This window comes from Astatotilapia calliptera, chromosome 6, assembly GCF_964374335.1.
Source record: "Astatotilapia calliptera chromosome 6, fAstCal68.1, whole genome shotgun sequence".
Lineage (NCBI taxonomy): Eukaryota > Metazoa > Chordata > Actinopteri > Cichliformes > Cichlidae > Astatotilapia > Astatotilapia calliptera.
This window is the reverse complement of record NC_137427.1, coordinates 43228595-43246262: the sequence shown is the minus strand read 5'-3', so window position 1 is coordinate 43246262 and position 17668 is coordinate 43228595. Positions and strand designations below refer to the sequence as shown.

The 17668-nt window shown below is 43.0% G+C and overlaps 2 protein-coding genes across 4 annotated transcripts in view; both read left to right on the top strand.

The window, feature by feature from the left end:
• The first annotated feature begins 2684 nt into the window (after nucleotides 1-2684).
• On the top strand, nucleotides 2685-8327 carry pold4 (DNA polymerase delta 4, accessory subunit). 2 transcript variants are annotated; one of them, XM_080303286.1, is made up of 6 exons: nucleotides 2691-2821; nucleotides 4120-4255; nucleotides 4557-4634; nucleotides 7309-7420; nucleotides 7686-7824; nucleotides 8121-8327. In XM_080303286.1, exons 2-5 carry the CDS (start codon nucleotides 4147-4149, stop codon nucleotides 7798-7800), a joined length of 414 nt encoding a protein of 137 aa, XP_080159412.1. In that variant the 5' UTR covers nucleotides 2691-2821; nucleotides 4120-4146; the 3' UTR covers nucleotides 7801-7824; nucleotides 8121-8327. The 2 variants fall into 2 exon arrangements, with proteins under 2 accessions (XP_026027931.1, XP_080159412.1); XM_026172146.2 differs by lacking the exon at nucleotides 7686-7824 and having other exon boundaries at nucleotides 2685-2821.
• Nucleotides 8328-8761: 434 nt separating this feature from the next.
• Nucleotides 8762-17668, top strand: part of LOC113024801 (sarcoplasmic/endoplasmic reticulum calcium ATPase 2) — a 21066-nt gene continuing 12159 nt past the window's right edge. The window contains exons 1-6 of one of the 2 annotated variants that reach the window (XM_026172143.2): nucleotides 8762-9399; nucleotides 11957-12076; nucleotides 13883-13900; nucleotides 14010-14092; nucleotides 14347-14451; nucleotides 15705-15843. In XM_026172143.2, coding sequence (XP_026027928.1) covers nucleotides 11959-12076; nucleotides 13883-13900; nucleotides 14010-14092; nucleotides 14347-14451; nucleotides 15705-15843 — 463 coding nt within the window. In that variant the 5' untranslated portion in view covers nucleotides 8762-9399; nucleotides 11957-11958. The remainder of the gene's footprint in view (nucleotides 9400-11956; nucleotides 12077-13882; nucleotides 13901-14009; nucleotides 14093-14346; nucleotides 14452-15704; nucleotides 15844-17668) is intronic. The other variant, XM_026172144.2, reaches the window with a different exon arrangement.

The following is a 17668-nucleotide window of genomic DNA, read 5'->3' as shown; positions in this document are numbered from 1 at the left end:
CACACAGCCTCATTCCAACACCTCAACTTGATGACGTTCACTTCATAAACCCTGGCCATACACAATTGACAGGAGCAATATCCCCCACTAACTGCCTATTAAACCTAACTAACTTAACCTAGTCTTCCGTACATACTAGCGGTGGGTATTTATGTACCTCCATACCGTCAGCTGTGAGGAAGACAAACTGTCTTAAACACAAACTGCGGCGGTACTCCCAAGCCAATGGCTTCAGCCGCCTGATGCACAAATACTAGAAAGCAAATCAGTACAACGCCTTGTGCAGCTGTACTGCTAAAACCTAACAGGGGAACAAAACTCCTGAACAAAATGCGCTAGTGTAGCCAAAGGCTTAATCTAAAGGCGGGTGGACAAAGGCAACAGCAAACTACAAAACTATCATCAATAAAACTCAGCTCTTCATAAATAATCCAATAAAACCTAAAAAGAGCTCTTTCTGTTGACATTTGTTGCGGCTACTCCAACCAATGGCCGCGGCAGGCTAAACATGAGGACACCTGATGACGCGCAACAATTAACGCACAAAACACTTCTGTAACATTTGCTTCTTTATTTACACATGCAACCGTCCAATATATACACATCGGCACATAGGATTAACTATCAAACAAACGCACAGATTGCACAAACAAATAACTACAACTCGTCGATAACTGTACTAACCATTATGTCCAATTACAACCTGGTTTATGGCATTAATTAGTACTCCGATATACAAACACCATCAAGTTCCAGTTAAAATACAACAAAATCATTCAAGTTACGCTCAAGTTGTGCTCTGTTGCGCTCTGTTGCGGTATGTTGCGGTATGTTGCGGTCAACAGAAAGTTTTGCCTCGTGCTCACCCTACCTTCTGCTCATCACATCAGGTGCTGTGTACAAGTGAGTGCAACCACCTTCACCTTATACCACACCCATGAGACACGCCCCACACCCATGCACCAATACAGTGAGTCCACTTAAACCAACCCATTTAGTCAGACGGAAACAACTCATATGGCTCCTACAAAAAATAAAAACAAAAAAAGGAAAACTAACTAAAACTGTAATGAGTGTTCACAAAACTAACTAAAGTTAACTGAATTTATAGCAAAAATGTGTTTAGTTTTCATTGATGTGTGCGTGTCATACAATAGTCAAGGGTGAAAATGAAGTTTAGTTTCCAGATTTTTTTCTTGCTGTCTCATTGTGCCAGCAGGTGGCAGCACGTTAGTCGAGTCGTCTGTGTTGCTGCTCCGTCCACGCGCAGAATCATGTCAGGAAAAGTCGGGAGAAAGCGCCAGAGTCCAATTTGGGATTACTTTGAATATGACTGTGTTTTGGATAAAGCAAGTGTCTTGTAGTGGAAAGAGACAAATTATGAGGGACATTTCTAAAGGGAAAAAAATCCCACAAACCTTAAAGTGCACTTGAAAAGCTCACACAAGAAGGCTAACCTAGCTTACCTTGAGAAGGTAAGGGAGCACACTCAACCCTCATCCCCAGAAACAGAAGCTAACCCCAGGCAAGGCAGCGTGATGCATCCCGAGACAACAGGACGGGGACATCTACATAACTGTGTGAGTCAATTGCCTTCAAAAAGTTTATCAATTCACTTGAACCAAAATTACGAACACCCGGTGCTGCAAGAGTTAATAGTCTCATTGGGGCCAAGATATACATTTTATAGTTGCCTGGTATCAATGGTTGTTCATCTGCCTTTATTTATTTATTTAAAGAACCCATAGGTGGGAATGTGAGTTGTCTGTCTCTGCGTGTTAGCCCTGCGACAGACAGGCAACCTGTCCAGGGTGTAGGGTATGGTAGCTGGAATAGTAACATACCCAAGGATAAGCAGAAGAGCATGACTGATATGCTGAAACTGGGATTTTGTTACACTTAATTATTGCAAACACAACTAAAACTATAACTGAAACTAATCAAAACTAAACTGAAACTAAGGATTTTCAAAAAAATAAAAACTAAACTAAACTAGCAAACAATTGGTAAAAACTAATTAAAACTGATATAAAATTGAAAATCTGAAGTCAAAACTAAATAAAAATAAAAACTAATGAAAAATGCAAAAATATTAAAACCCTGGTTGGGAGCAATGTTCCCTCTAAGCTGCGCACGTGCGCAATTGCGCACTGCTGGCACGGTCTCTGCGCACAGAAAATCTGCTTTGCGCACAAGAAAAATCTAACCTGAATTGAAATTAAATTAAAACTTCAATAATTCTGTTTTGCAGTGTTAATCAGTAAGTGACTGGCTGCTCCTGTATGGGATTAGAACGATGCCACCTTATCCCATAGTCCAGCCAATGATGCGATTCACATTCGTATATACGCAGCTAATCAACGTTGTTGACAGGCTATGACAGCGTTCTTATGTGCCGACACCAGTGTTTTAGCTAGCAAAGCGGCCTGGCTGATGTGGATCATACTCATAATACAAGTCAGAGCTTTATATATGTATATGTATATATATATATATGTATATATATATATATATATATATATATATATATATATATATAGAGAGAGAGAGAGAGAGAGAGAGAGAGAGAGAGAGAGAGAGAGAGAGAGTCGACTCTTTGTAGTGAACTGAGCCGAACGAGCCGGTTCTCTAAATAGATCCGGAATTCCCATCGCTTTAACACACTGATCTGCAGTACGCAGAGCAAACAACAGGTGGCAGCAAAGGAGTGACCCCGGCTCAGTGTAGCGCAGTGACGATGGGAGAAGAAGAAAGTGCTGCAGCCTGAGAAAAGAGAAAGCGCTGATCTGTTTCAAACAGCTGTTATCGCTTAAACAACAAGGTAAGTTCAAAGGACACTCGGGTCTTCCTGCCTCTGTGGGGCTGACAGGGGCCGCCCAAACACACGACGTGTCACAGGAGAAGGCCAGGGTGCACTCTACAGCTCAACATGATTTATTAGGCTAAGTGAAAAGATACAGACCAAAACAAATGTCCATCACAGCGCACGTAAATAAATAGGCTGGGTCACAGAAGGATGTGCGGCTAAAACGTGAAGCTGGACCTTAGATTGACGGTGAAACACGAACGTGTTTTTCACGGCGAACCGTATTTCCTGCGCCCGTGGATGTGGAAAAGTAGGGACACTGTGACTCTTCCGTGTTCTTGAAATCAGTGAAGTGGTCTGAAACTAAACGGAGTGATGTCATCGGCAGGTGGTAGTAAACCTGTAATAGCTGGTCAATGCGTGAGTCCTGTGCGGCGTACCTGTGGTCCCCGTTTCTACTTTTCACAACACGTCACTGCATGGGCGTGACGTCAGAGGCGTTCAAAAACTACACGAGTCATTGTTATGATTATGATTATTATCATTATTGTTCACTTTTTCGGTCGAATTTAGAGGCAAAGGCCAAACTAACGAGCTTGCTTTTAATCGCCTTCATGTGTTTTAGAAAAATCAACGGTCGGTTTTGCAGCTTCATGCTAATACAACATGTAAGCTTACATGTGGCATATTACACACGTGAGCCGTGATACACCCACTAACTGTGGGTTAAACCGTTTTATCTTGTGACTCGCTATTACTGCGTAATTATTCCTGATTGAAACAGTGGTAATAAAGAATGAGCTGTTTGCAGGTATAATTATAATCAGTGAGTCCTTACTGACCACTTACAATATAAATATTTACATTTACATAAATTCAGCTATATAGACGTTGGATAGCCAAGAACTGATCAGAGCTTCTACCTCGTGACAGAGATGTTCTTTCTGTCTACAAATAGCTTGATGTCATTCATGAGAGAAACGTTTCACAAATGATGGGCCAAGAACTCGTTTACAACTGCTTAAATACCAACAATCAGCTTTGGAAAAACCTGAAAAGACTTTTAGACACAAAAGGTGAGCGTGATGAGGCAGCAGCTACTAACACGACTCTTAGGTTGTGAATAGATATAGGATTCAGTCATTAGGCTCGAGCGTTTTCTTTTTCATTTGAAGAAAATGTTGCTCGATAGCTGACTGGCAGTTGAACGCGTCACTTTGGCGGCCCTTATCACATCAGGGAGTGATGGTGAGCTCGCAGGAGAGTTTCTTATGTGAAATCTTCCATCTTTTTAACAAAAACCCATTGCACAGGTGTGTTTCTGCTGTGGATCGGTCACCATGACAACCAAGCGCAGACTTATCACGGACTCGTTCAAAGTGGTGAAGAGATCCAGAAAAGGAGGGAAGCGAGAGAAGAGCCCAACTCCTCCTCCTTCCCCACAGAAAGGTGAAGAGCAGCACTCTTTGTGGTGTCACTGTAAACAGATTCCCTGCAAACGCAGCTTTCCATGATTCACAAATAAAAATAGTCATTATGTATCTCATGCTGACCCTCGGTGACCCTCGGTTCATCAGTTTAGTGCTTGCTTACTGCCCTCACATGAACATCTACCTGTCTGTCTAAACATGTCCAAAAACCTGCTGCACGAGTGTTCTATGAAAGTTCCAAATTGCAGATCCATCCAGTATATTTACCCTGATGTTAATGTGAGTGTTGTTGTCACATGACCCTTTCTTCCTGTGAGCAGAGGCTGACCGAGTTAGAGAGGAGGAACTGGAGAAGCTCCGACAGTTTGACCTCGACTGGAGTTTTGGGCCCTGCACAGGTAAGATTCATGCTGTGGTAGATTGAGAAGCAGTCCAGCTCCTTGGAATCGTTAGCTGATCCCATTTATCGCTTCTTGCGCTCTCGCTGCGATCAGCTGGTTTTGATTCGCAGGAGAATAATGGCTCGGCCTGCGGTGGGGGCTGTGTCGATTTGTACTGCACAAAAGGATGAGAGTGCCATGCTACAATGGAGACTGCTCCTGGACAGAATCAGCTGCACCATGGTGTTAACACCTGCACAGACAGGATGCTAACGCTAAGCTAGCCAAGAACCCAGAGTGATGTTAAAGTGGAGTGAAGCCCGGCCCTGTGATGAAGTGAGCCGTCGTCTGCAGCGTTCTACAGTAATGTCGCTGTAATGTCTCTTTGTGCTGCTTTCCAGCTTTGCTTTGTGTTCATACCTAAACACTAAGAAAACGATCACGCGTGTCCTCGTTGGGACAGGGATGTGTGTCGGTGTGTGGGGTAGCCTGTAGGTTTATATTGTTAAATGATGATTATGAGACAGAGTAACATGAAAGTAACGCAGTGAGTAGTGTAACAAATGTCTTTCTCCTGGGTGTAATTAAGTAACGTGCTGCATTACTGTTACGATTCTGGTTAACATGTGCAGTAACTTTTTTACTACGACTCCAACAGCGATCACAACAAAGAGAGGAAACACGTCCAACACTCACACACGTTTGACCTTGCAGCTTGTAATGAATTTGCCTGATTGTAGTGGAGACAATGAGCGATATCGTGGAATCAGACCTTAGTGCTGCAGCATCATGCAACCTGTCAAAAATGCACACTGATGGGCCTAATTAACAGGAAATGACCCCGATCCCCCTTATCTGTTACGCTCGCTGACATACCCCAGTCATCACTATAACAGGGCAGCTGTGGTCAGACGTTTATTTACCTTTATTAAGACCAAAGGTGAAATGATCATTTGGGGCTGATTCCTTTGAACTGTTCCTTTTCCAGGTGGAATGATTACACTGCTTACACCTTTAATGAACTTCAAAACAACAATTGGATATACAAGTTTTCATGGGTGTAACTTTGTGCTGAACATTTGGGGCGGTCAAGAGCTCTGTCTGAATAAATAAATAAATCTGGGTAAATTCCCAGATAATTAAACATGCAGCTATTTTCCTGGTAATAGCTGAAATGAGTAAAGAAAATCAACAGCCTATTTATGCAAGATAATTCATCATTTTATTGGGGGGGGGGTTTGATTGGCTGGGTCTGATTATTGGGGGGGTCATAACCCCCCTAACTCCTCTGGAAATTATTGCCCTGCAAGTTTTCCATTTATTTGGGATTTCAGGTAAAAATATACGGACACCCTGCTAGTATTTGGTTGAATTTCTCTTAGGAAGTCGTACCTCGTCCAGACGCAGTTGGTAGTCATCGTCAGCCTGCTGGCACAATTGTGGCTGGGCATTTTACCACTCTTCTTGGTAGGATTGGTTGAGTTCATTTGAATTGGTTGGTTTTCTGGCACGGAGCTGGGTTTTAAGCGTAGTGTACGAATTTACAGTAGGGTTGAGGTCAGGGCTTTATGTATTCCAAAACAAAGTTGTAATGTGTGTTTGGCACCATTGTACTGTTGGAAGTCCCAGTTGCGTCCAAGTTTCAAGCTGCTGATTTAAGGTGAAGTTAAGAATTTGGAGGTAGTCCAAAAATCCCGTGACTGTGAAGCCTTTCTCCACAAGGCATGTTTTCATGTTGACAGCCACAGATTTCAGTCGAGTTTGAAGATGTTTTGGGATTAGGGCTCATTTCTTGGTCGCCACTCTCTCCACACCAATGTAAATCCTGGTTCACTGTGGACAGACACTGGTGTTTCAGCAGGGCAGGCAGGAATCAGCATGCAGGGAGTTGCACACTATTCATCCACTGCAGTGTGACTGTGTGTCTGTCTGTTGGACAAACCATGAACAAAATGTGAGTTTATGTGACAGGCTCGTGGTAAACGTCTGTATAAGTGGAGCAGAGAGGCCGTATGTGAGACCAGTCCATTTGTTTCTCAACTTAAGCATTTTGGCTGCCACCATGTTGCTTTGATCTAGTGAGATGTAAACAAATTTGGATGAATGGCTTCAAAAAGATGCTTGGTTAACAAAATGCTTGTGTTAAATGTAATCTGTGCTAATTAGACTGGATTCTTGGATTTCAATCACCAAAGTTAAAAACATGGTGGGGAGGTCTACTTCAGGGACTCCATTTTCTGGAGCAGACTCACACAGCAACTACTACCTGTGCCTCCACACCTGCTGATCGAAGCAGCCACGCCTCAACTTCAGTTAATGACGTGACCGCCCACAGAAGACAACTGCCCCACGAGTCTGTAGGCAGGACCACAGACGTGCACAGACACAGAAACGTGTCCTGAGCTGATCCTCGACTGTGCAAAACATTATAAACAATAAGTACATTTAGATTAAAAAACTGAAAATGTACATTGTGCAAATAGAAAATGGGATGTTCAAGTGCTTTGTGCCATATTAGCACAGCAACGCAGAGTGACCAGAGTGATGTAAGCCGTAGTAATCCTGCTAGGTGTGTGTGTGCTCGCCTGTTGTCCTGATGCTCACTGCACTGCGTTAGTTTTGGGTCCGTTCTTTGCTAGCAGTAAAACAGACTGAAGTGACTGAATGATTCATCCTGATGTGTCTGTGTCAGGTATCAGCAGGCTGCAGAGGTGGGAGAGAGCAAAGCTTCATGGTCTGAACCCACCTGAGGAGATCAGAGACCTGCTGCTACAAACCCACGCCGACCCAGAGTACAACCTGGGGTAACACACACACACACACACCCACACACACACACACACTTGTATCCCCAGAATATTTGAAAAGACCACAACATGATGGGTCATAAACATTACTGAAGGATGAGTGACAGCCCAGATGTTGACAGCTTAAAGCTGATTTGTGTCAGAAGGGTTCATGAAGCCATCAGGTTCCAGACACATCACCTCGTAACAGACACAAACATAGTGTGCAAATTAAAGGTCACATTGTTTCTTTTGTTAAAAATGTTCTCTTTTTATCTCTAAGGAGATGTAGAGAAGTGCCCCTCAGCTGTAAAAGCCTCTTCATGAGGACAATACCTCAAGAACGAGGTGACGTAGGCTCTGGAGATACACGTGCATCTGCCAAAAATCCCGGATGAGTTCGAATCTCCCTGATCTTCAAAGTCCGTTTCAGCAGTTTTTTGAGAATCACCTAAGATTTTCACATTTATACCATAGACGTATCTGCTAGGAGGCTGGAGGGCAGCACTGGCAGCTGCCAGCATTTTTCATAACATAATATTAATGGATTTGAATAAAAAAGCTTCATTTTGAAGATGTCACATAAAACAAGTTAAACATGATTAAGGTTTTCTTACAAAGCCAATCACTGATGGATGGAACACTTGGAGAACTGTCAAGTGTACTTTCATTGTTTTTGCTCACTGGCTGAGTGACGATTGTGTTCTCTGTCTTTCAGCTTGTGGAGTGGATATCCTCTCTGAGGAGGACACAAACAAACTGCAGTCAAAACCAGGGTTTTTTTACGTCAGCGTTTTATATGAAAAGGAAAAGAGGAAGAAACAAATCTGTACAACAGCAACCATGTTCCAGCGACTAAACCCTGCCGTTGTCTTTGTGTGGTTTAGTAGCTTGTAATATTTTTAATAAACACATTGAACCCAAACTGACTTATTCTTGTCTTATTATGCAAGTTTAATGTTGTTTGTTGAAATAAATAGTGAAAGACACATGAAGGACAAATCAATTCCCTCGGCTTCTTCCATGTGCTCTGTAATCTGACACCTGTTTGCTTCAGGGTTTTTATAACTGCTGGATTTTTAATTCCTGGTCTGAAGAGGATGAGAGGTGAGTAGGGCTAATGGAGCGTCAGTGCTCTGCATACATGTTAGCCCGCCTTCCGTGCTGCCTGATTGGTTTGTTGTTTACTCACACATTCGGTGCTAATTGGCTGTCACTCGAAGAGCTGAGCGACAGCAGTCGCACGACCTGCTGATTGGTGGAGAGGCTCCGGGCTGCCATCAGAGGCGGGGCACTCAGGTTGTAAATCTTTCGGTGGGCGGGACAATGACCGTCTACATGCGTGATCGACTTTATTCCCGGGCCTATGATTGGATTAGCTTCAGCCCGTATATCCAGATCTTTGAGAAATTTGATTTACTAAATGGCTTAAACGTGTTGATATCGTTTGTGCATAACTTGGGAAGCGTTGAAAGTGTCATTTAAACATTAGCTTGTAAAATATTCATTTATATTTTATCACAGACTGTGTCATTTCTTTAGGAGAGGTCTTTACTTTGAAAGATTTTACCGGATGATGTAGTTAGTGAGTGAGAGGCTAGCTTGATAACGGTGGATGCTGTAGCCCGTTTGGCTGTCGGAGCCGCTCTCCTCCTGTACTCAGGAGAACGATAACTACTGTACTGCATAGGTAAACTAACCCTGAATCATATTTAGAGAAGCCTTTAAAAGGCCTCGGTTCACTGGTGTGTTTGTTTTACATACAACCTTTAGCCGCTCGGGAACGACTGGATGCTGTTGCAGTGGAAATCTGTTGACGATGATTTTTCACTCATGAGCGGCTGTCACGTAACTCTGTAGACTGTTGTGATAAGATAAGAGAAAAGGAACAGGCTGTTTAAAAATTACTTCCTGCCACCTTTGTTTGATTGCCGTGAGGAGGTAAAGCCAGAAGGCATGGTGCTGTGATACTCCCGGGGCAGCGGACACACGGACTGGTAAGCAACCTGTTCATCTCCGCAGGATTATCCGTCCAAACGGACGCTAGCTGCCGAGCGTGCTAGCCGCGACTCTGTCGCTCCCTGGCTAACTGCTGCTCTATAGCTCGACAGATTTCAGTGTGCAGTGATTGTTCACAAGTCATTTCATACTATATTATTATAGGCAGTTAATTGTGTTGCCATTACAAATCAGTGCTACATCTCCAATATAACCCAGCATTTAGGCCAGGCTCATCGGGAAAACGGCCAAATATTGAATGCTAAATGTTAACATTAACCAAATGGACAGAAGTGTCTTTATTATAGTGTGTGGTAGTAGAAATCTGTGTGGAATATTATTGGATTATATTTATTATTTTCAGACGGATAGTAGGTGATTATAGAGCAGCAGAAGACAGTAATGATCTAACGCGGGCCTGTGTCAGCCTGGCCTGGAGCGTCTACAACTAATAATATCCTGAGAATAAAGTCTTTGTGACAGGCTGCGCATATGTGCTTTACCATGTTGCACTTCAAAGTTTCCTGATTGTCACAGGCAGCACACAGCATGGTGATGATTAGTGGGCCGGGATGATGGGGACAACAGGCATCCTTTAAATTATTGAAAACCTTCTTGGTGCATTAGATGGTTTGTGTGGAAAAGGCCTCCAATCTTCATCTAATTCAGCCTTAAGTTGTCACACTTGTTAATGGAGTTGGGAAGCCCAAATCCACACAGGGTTCGTGAGAAGACCAGACTCATACAGCAGAAATAAAACAGCATCCAGTGTGATATTTGTTTTAGTGCCAGCTTGTGTCCCATGACCATAATTCCCGTCTCATGGGCTCGTCTGTCTCTGCGGGTTCCAGTTAGCCTGGTTGCTTGGCTGTATGGTACGTCTGATTCCCCAGCCATCTGATGCTGGAACGGTTTCTATTGCCATGCTGTGAAACACTTTGAACCAGCAAGTTTCTTTCAAATGTGGAAAATACGGTAATGCTTTGTTTCCTGGTCTCTGACATGATGTGCTGGACTACAATGGGCATAATAGGCAATCTCTTCATTTTTAAACATTTGTTATTTTAGAACCTAAATCATAAAGCAAATGAACGGTGGCAAACTATTAACATTATTTATAATTGTATAATATTACTGGTTTAATTTAAACATTAAATATGCTAAGTCTTTTTCATCTATAGTCATCTATATGTACCAGTCTGGAAGGCCTACAAAGCCATTCCTGCGCTTTGGGGTTCCAGCGAACCGCAGTGAGAGCCACTATCCACAAATAAAGAAAACCTGGAACAGTGCTGAATCTTCCAAGGAATGGCTGGCCCATCAGGCACGATCTGATATCGTCGTGTTGGTGTTGTTCCCAGATCATCATGAAAATGTTGTTCCAGGATCAACAAGTGACCAATCAGAATGTGGTGACGTCATACTTTTGCGACTTCGGGAAAAACCGCCGTAAAACAAAAAACTGTACTTAAGCTGCGAGAAACCGCCTCTGTCCGCCGATCAACGGACCCTGACCCTTTAATAAACGCTGAGCAGAATTGATATTGTCCTTGCAACATTGGAATTTCATAAATGCACGAATGGCTTGGCGCGCAAAAGAATAACGTCACAACAATGTGATTGGTCACTTGCAATGTTGAACCTGGAACATTTTCATGATGATCTGGGAACAACACCGATACGACGATATCAGATCATCCGGCCCATCAGAGTTACACTAATAGCATATCAACGACTCAACACAAAAGAACAACATGTAAACTGCTTCCTCACTTACCCTAGTTGAGGTTCATGATTCATCAATAAGACAGAGAGCAAACGTTGCATCTGTGGGAGATCTACAGTGGCAGTGATCATTTCGCTCATTCCCAAGACATTTGGGAAAATGTTCTGTGGACTGATGAGACAAACTTTTTACAGGGCTTGCGTTAGTGAAGCTAACACAGCATTTCAGAAAAAGATCATGGTAGCAACAGTCAAACATGGTGGTGCTAGTGTGACGGTCAGGGGCTACTTTGCTACTTCAGGACCTGGCTGAATTCTGACCACGACCAGAACCTGAGGGAGAATGTCCATCCATCAGTGTCAGGAAGCCCAAACACACCTGGGCTGTGCAGCAACAGCAAGGCCACCTCTGATGGGACTTGAATTCAATTGCAATGCTTTGGCATGACCTCAAACAGGGTGTTCATGCTGGTTTGAGGCACAGTTCCTCCACAGTGAAGTGAAAAACACATTGATAGTTATTACAAATGCTTGATTTCAGTTCCTGCTGCCAAGGGTGGCACAGAGTTATTAGCTTTAGTGGGCAATTATTTGTCACACAGGGCAGGTAGGTGTAGATAGAGTTTGTCCGTTAACAACAGATATCCTAATCTAACAAACTGTATTTTGTACTTGAACAATATAACAGTAACATTTGTTTGATGACCTGTAGCAAGTCAGTGTGACGAATATGCAAAAAAATGAGAAAGGAGGCAAATACAACTATGTACAAATAGACTATTGGTGGTAAATGTTTGATACTCTTATTACTGACATCTTCTCTCACCACAGTGATGGATAATGCTCATACTAAGACGGTGGAGGAGGTTTTGGGGTTCTTTGGTGTAAATGAATCTACAGGTCTGAGCTGTGAGCAGCTGAAGAAGAACAGAGAGAGATGGGGACCCAATGGTAAATATGGAAATCATTACTGGCCCTTTGTTTGGTGTTTCATAGTCTGCTGGTACCATGTAGACTTTAGAGAGCCGTATTGTTTCCCTTACATGTCCGACTTTGTGATCTTACAGGTACAGATATAATATTAATTATATTTTTACCATTAATAAATGTTGTGCTCATAAATATACATCAATTATTGTGTAATGATCTCTTCAACAACTTAATGTATTCTCATAAACTTAGAAATAATACATTAAAAACACATAGGAGCAGGTGCTGGTTTGGAAGCAACACTGTTGCCAAGTCACCTTCAATGCAGTGGCCAAGATAGACGTTGTTCTGCCGAATCATCACGACGAGCCGCATCCATAGCACGCCTTATAAGTCACACCAAATCACAACAACTGCTGCATCAAGTCATTTGACCAATTTTACCAATTCTGTCTCCCTTAGGCAGCATCATTAGAAGACATAGCATACATTTACACTGCTATGCAGATGACACCCAGCTCTATCTGTCCATGAAGCCAGATAACACACACCAATGAGTTAAACTGCAGGAATGTCTTAAAGACATAAAGACCTGGATGGCCGCTAACTTTCTGCTTCTTAATTCAGATCAAACTGAAGTAGAAAGAGAGCAGATTTCTCCTGTGTCGGCTCCCTGTTAAATCCAGAATTCAAAATCCTGCTTATCACATACAAGGTCTAAAATAATCAGGTCCCACCGTAGCTTAAAAACCTCATAAAAACCTTTCTCTCAGATGGCTGATTTACTTGTTCAATTCAATTCAATTTTAGGTGACAGGTGAAGAGGCCATGCTACTAGCAAGTTGGCTACGAGCTAAGCTAAGCTAGGGACTGAGTACTGTGAATATAATTAGCTGGTGATTCAACAGAGAGTGTGCTTTATTATTTTGGTGCTGGAAGTGTCTGAAGATTGCACTGTGAAATAAGATGTAACACATAAGTGTTTAATTATTGGCCACACAAAACACAACTGTCTGTTGTAACAGGAAGTAAAAATCTAAAGCAGAGAGAGACATGTGACCCAAAGGCTTGGAAATGATTCAGCAACAGCAGCTGATTGTAAGCTAGCATTTTGCCAGTTAATGTTAGGGTTCAGTATCCTGACGTCACAAAAACAGTTTGATTACGTTCTCACATCACATGAGAATGTCCAACAGGCCACCTTAAAGAAAGTCTCACTAACGCGGGGTTAAAGCAGGGGTAGTTGGCTCAGCTCTCAGTGTCGTACATGTGGTCATCAGACAGCGCAGGGTCCTGTTAGTACAGGCAGCTAGCGTCTCCAGCACAGCTGAGTCACTGAAGCTCTCTTAGCTTTGCCATGTAAGTGAATGTTTGCAAAAGCACCCCTGCAAACATCAGGGACACGCACCATCACGCACTGAAGTAACGTGGATGTGTTTCTGGATGTTGTGGTCATTCTCCATTTGAACTGTGAAGCAGTTTTATCTGACACTAGCTCTGTGTACTCTACAGACGAGCAGAGCCACACCGTCTCCTTTTCTCCTCCCATCATTCATCAATCAAAAAAACAGGTTTCACGTTCAGTCTTTCTTCATGTAGAGTGCACACGTTGGTTTTCAGCCTCTGTGCATTCACGGAGGCATCTCCTGATTTATTCCTATCGACTTGGTTTTTCGTAACTTGGCTGAATCTCATGAATTCTGCAGGCAGTCACTGTAGCTGTGTCCTTTGTGTTGTGTACAGCAGATGACCCATTTGCTTCATTTTGTTGTCTTTCTTATTCCCTTTGCAAATGACCGACCTCTTTTTTTACTTGTTTGCTTCCAGAGTTACCAGCTGAAGAGGGTGAGTTATCTCCTTCTGCAGTATTTTTCTTTCTGACACCAGGTTTTTCACTCTGTCAGTGCCTCTCAGTCTCAGTCTGCCTCTTCCTCCTCTGCACTGGTCCATGCAGGGAAGTCCCTGTGGGAGCTGGTGGTGGAGCAGTTTGAGGATCTCCTGGTTCGAATCCTGCTGCTGGCTGCATGTATCTCATTCGTAAGGAAACCACAAAGTTCATCATAACCAGTTCCACAGTTAAAGTGCTCATGAATCTTGTTTGTGTGAATAACACAGCATATATCAGGTTAATCATGCTGGTATGCAGAGGCACACTGGCTTTGGTCTGAAGTTATTTTGGGTTTTTGAGTCACAATTTTGCTTTTCCTTCATTCATATAATCTGTTATACACGCAGAGTGTAAATGAAGTGTGTGTAGGCCCTCACCTGTCTGTGGCTTCTCTGTCCACCAGACCCTGGCATGGTTTGAAGAAGGTGAAGGGACGATCACAGCCTTTGTCGAACCTTTCGTCATACTCCTCATCCTCATTGCAAATGCTATCGTGGGTGTATGGCAGGTAAAGCCCGTGTGTGTGTGCACAGCTGATTGTCTCATCAGTATAAGGTCATGTTGGCAACAGTATGACTGAATCTCTAAATGTTGGGATCATATAGCAGACTGCTGTGTAGGTGTTGTGGCAGCTGATGATGTTTTCATTTCTGCCATTTAAGAGAATGTGGCTGCTTACAGTTTGTATATGTGCGTATCTGGGCTGCATGGCCCTGAGTCGCACACTTTAACACTAGGAAACCACCTCCTTCCTCACCAGTTTGGGTTATGTTACTGTGTTACTTCACACACTTAAGGTACTCACTTGAATCTTTCCAAAAATAAACGATGTGTAGCCTGCTGCGCACTGACCTCATTTACTCCACCACATAACCAGCTAAAAACGTGTTCGTGTCACTTCGAGTGATGCTTTTTCCAAACTGTAAATGCCACGCTCTGTGAGAGCTGGTGCACTCGCTAACGTCTGCAGTGGATTATTGCTTATTTGGAAAATGAACTAAAAACTATAAAACGAAGATGTTATTTGTTCCAAAGCAGTTACACTGTTGCTGTCCACGAGTCGATAGTTCAGGCGCCTTTGCTTTCAGCTGCTCCCCGAGTGGTCTCGCAGCAGATGGATCTGCATGTTTGCTTTGGCACTGATGTGACACCACATGCTCTTCCTGATGTAACCGTCCCCGCTTATCCAGGACTGGGACCAGCAGCAGCAGTTTGTCACCCTGTAAAGCCCTGCTTAGGTCATAATTAGTTGAACTTAATTTGGCTTTTTGGCTTCAATTAATGGATCGAATTAATAATTGATTTGTAGTTAAGACACCGTGCTAATGGTAACACCAGGGCAGTATACTTGTACAGGTTGGATTACTTTCTTCCTGTTCCTGGACGCAGTGTAAAGTACTGCATCATGGTTAAAGCATCTTCCATGTATTACATTTGTATGTGTGTTTGTAACAGAGACATCTGAGCTGAGCGCTCTTTCAGGAGTTTATTAGCACAATTAAAGGTTTGTTGATTAATCCTTTCATAAAAGGTTGGTGGTTCCTGTCACTGATACCTGGGACTTTGAACGGTTTCATTTTCTGCTGTGTTTGTAGGTCAACAGGAAATAACCAACAGAGAACCAAAGACCTAATCACGTTTTGGCTTTCTGTTTCCTGGATTAGGCCTCTGTGTGTGTGTGTGATCTCCTGTCATGTTTGATGCCCACATACCAACATACATGAGCTATGTTGAAAACTGACGTGCCACTGTGTCCTGCAGGAGCGTAATGCAGAGAACGCCATTGAAGCTCTGAAGGAGTACGAGCCAGAGATGGGCAAAGTGTACCGACAGGACAAGAAGAGCGTCCAGAGAGTCAGAGCCCGAGACATTGTTCCTGGAGATATTGTGGAAGTGGCAGGTAAACGAAATCATGAGATTCAAAGATGCATCTGTCAAGATTGTGTCAGGTTCTGCTGTGTGGATGGCAAATTCATCTTATATGAGCCAAATGCAGGATGCAGGAGACAGACATAAGCTTTTAATGCTCATAATACAGAAAATAGAAAAGTCTGAAAACCAAAATCCCCGGAGGAACAGCAGCGAGGATTCAGACAACACACGAGACCACGAGAACTCCAACCTCACCATAAAGAATAATAAAAAACTTAATAAGGAAACCGTAAAGAAGAGACTCCTCTAAACACAGGGGACCAAACTAAAACAGCCCTACAAAGAGTACACAGAGTATTTACTACAGCAAAGACAACCAAGAACAGACACGGTCAAAGAGGAATCAAGGATTCACAAAGACTCTTAGCTCTGGGTCTGAGCCGCCGTTCTGTGGTCCACTGATCCTGGGTCCGGCTGCCTGCAGCAGTGCACGTGACCGCTCCTCTGTTCCTGTGGGAACGTCACACGTTATGTTCAGCACTTCCTGTGAGCCAAAATGAGTGCATGCTAATAATGTTAGCTCCCATTAAATAGCACCTGAGAGCTTTCTGCTCACCTTCACGAGTCGGTGCATCGTGCTCACTGTCGTGTATCTGAGCCTATAAAGACATGTTAGAGAGCACTGGCTACCAAGCATCATACTGCAGCCTCAAAGCTTTACTGCAGCTACATCAGAATGGATCTTTAGGACTGGGGAGGTGAAAGCATGATTGAAGAGGGAGCCCTGTTGGCAGGCTTACACACTTTTTATAAAGTGGTTTCCTTCTGTTTGTCTCAGGTTTCATATTGTTAAAGCTGAAGTGGCCCAGACTGTGTACGTGTTTGCAGTGCAGTCGAGTGCAGCACTGCAGCGAGGGTGGAAGGACGTCTGTGTTTGAGCTCAGCGCATTTCCACTGCATGATTGTTTTGACATTGTTGAAATAACATTGCAGGATCTTTATTTAAACATTCTGGCCAACGTCTCCAAAGACATGGCTGCCACCTCTGCCCTGTCCTTTAGCTGCTATCGTCATGGAAACCCTTCATGGAAAATATGTGATTGGAATGAACGTCGAAGACAAAAGGCTTCAAATAATGTGACGCACAGAACAGCAAAGGCTGTGGTTTGATGACACGTTCACTCTCTGCTCTCACACGACATCTGTGAACCGTGTTGGCTTTAGAGCAGGGCGATATGGCCAAAAATATTTATCACGATATATATTTGAAAATTTGCGATAACGATATAACTGACGATATAATTGATGCGAGACAAAATACAACTCCACAACATTACTAGCGCAAAAAGACAACCTTCCATTTATTTTCACTAAAACAAGAAGCTGGTTTTTATGTACATTAAAGCTTTATAAAAATGTAACAGTGCAAATGCAAATTCCTTGCTGAAAGTTTAACCAAAAGGCATTTCCAGTAGAAATGGGCTGACATATCCTGAGCATAACCATGTATAATATCCACTGAAGTTAAAAAGAGGTGCTTTGCAACATTAAACTGCAGTGTGCAGTACGTATTTTTCAGACCATAAGGTGCACGGGATTATAAGGCACATTAAGCGAAACAAAGCAGTCAGATAAATCAAACTTTATTAAACTCATTCTTCTTGCTTCCTCCACTTCTGTACCAGTGATTCATTAATGTTGAATTCTCTGGCAGCTGCTCTATTCCCATGTTGTTGCAGTATATTAATGACTAACCTCGTATTGTGGATGGATTATCTCAGTTGTTCTCCTGACTGAAGTTTGGTCCGTTTACAGCAGGGGTGTCAAACTCAAATACACAGTGGGCCAAAATT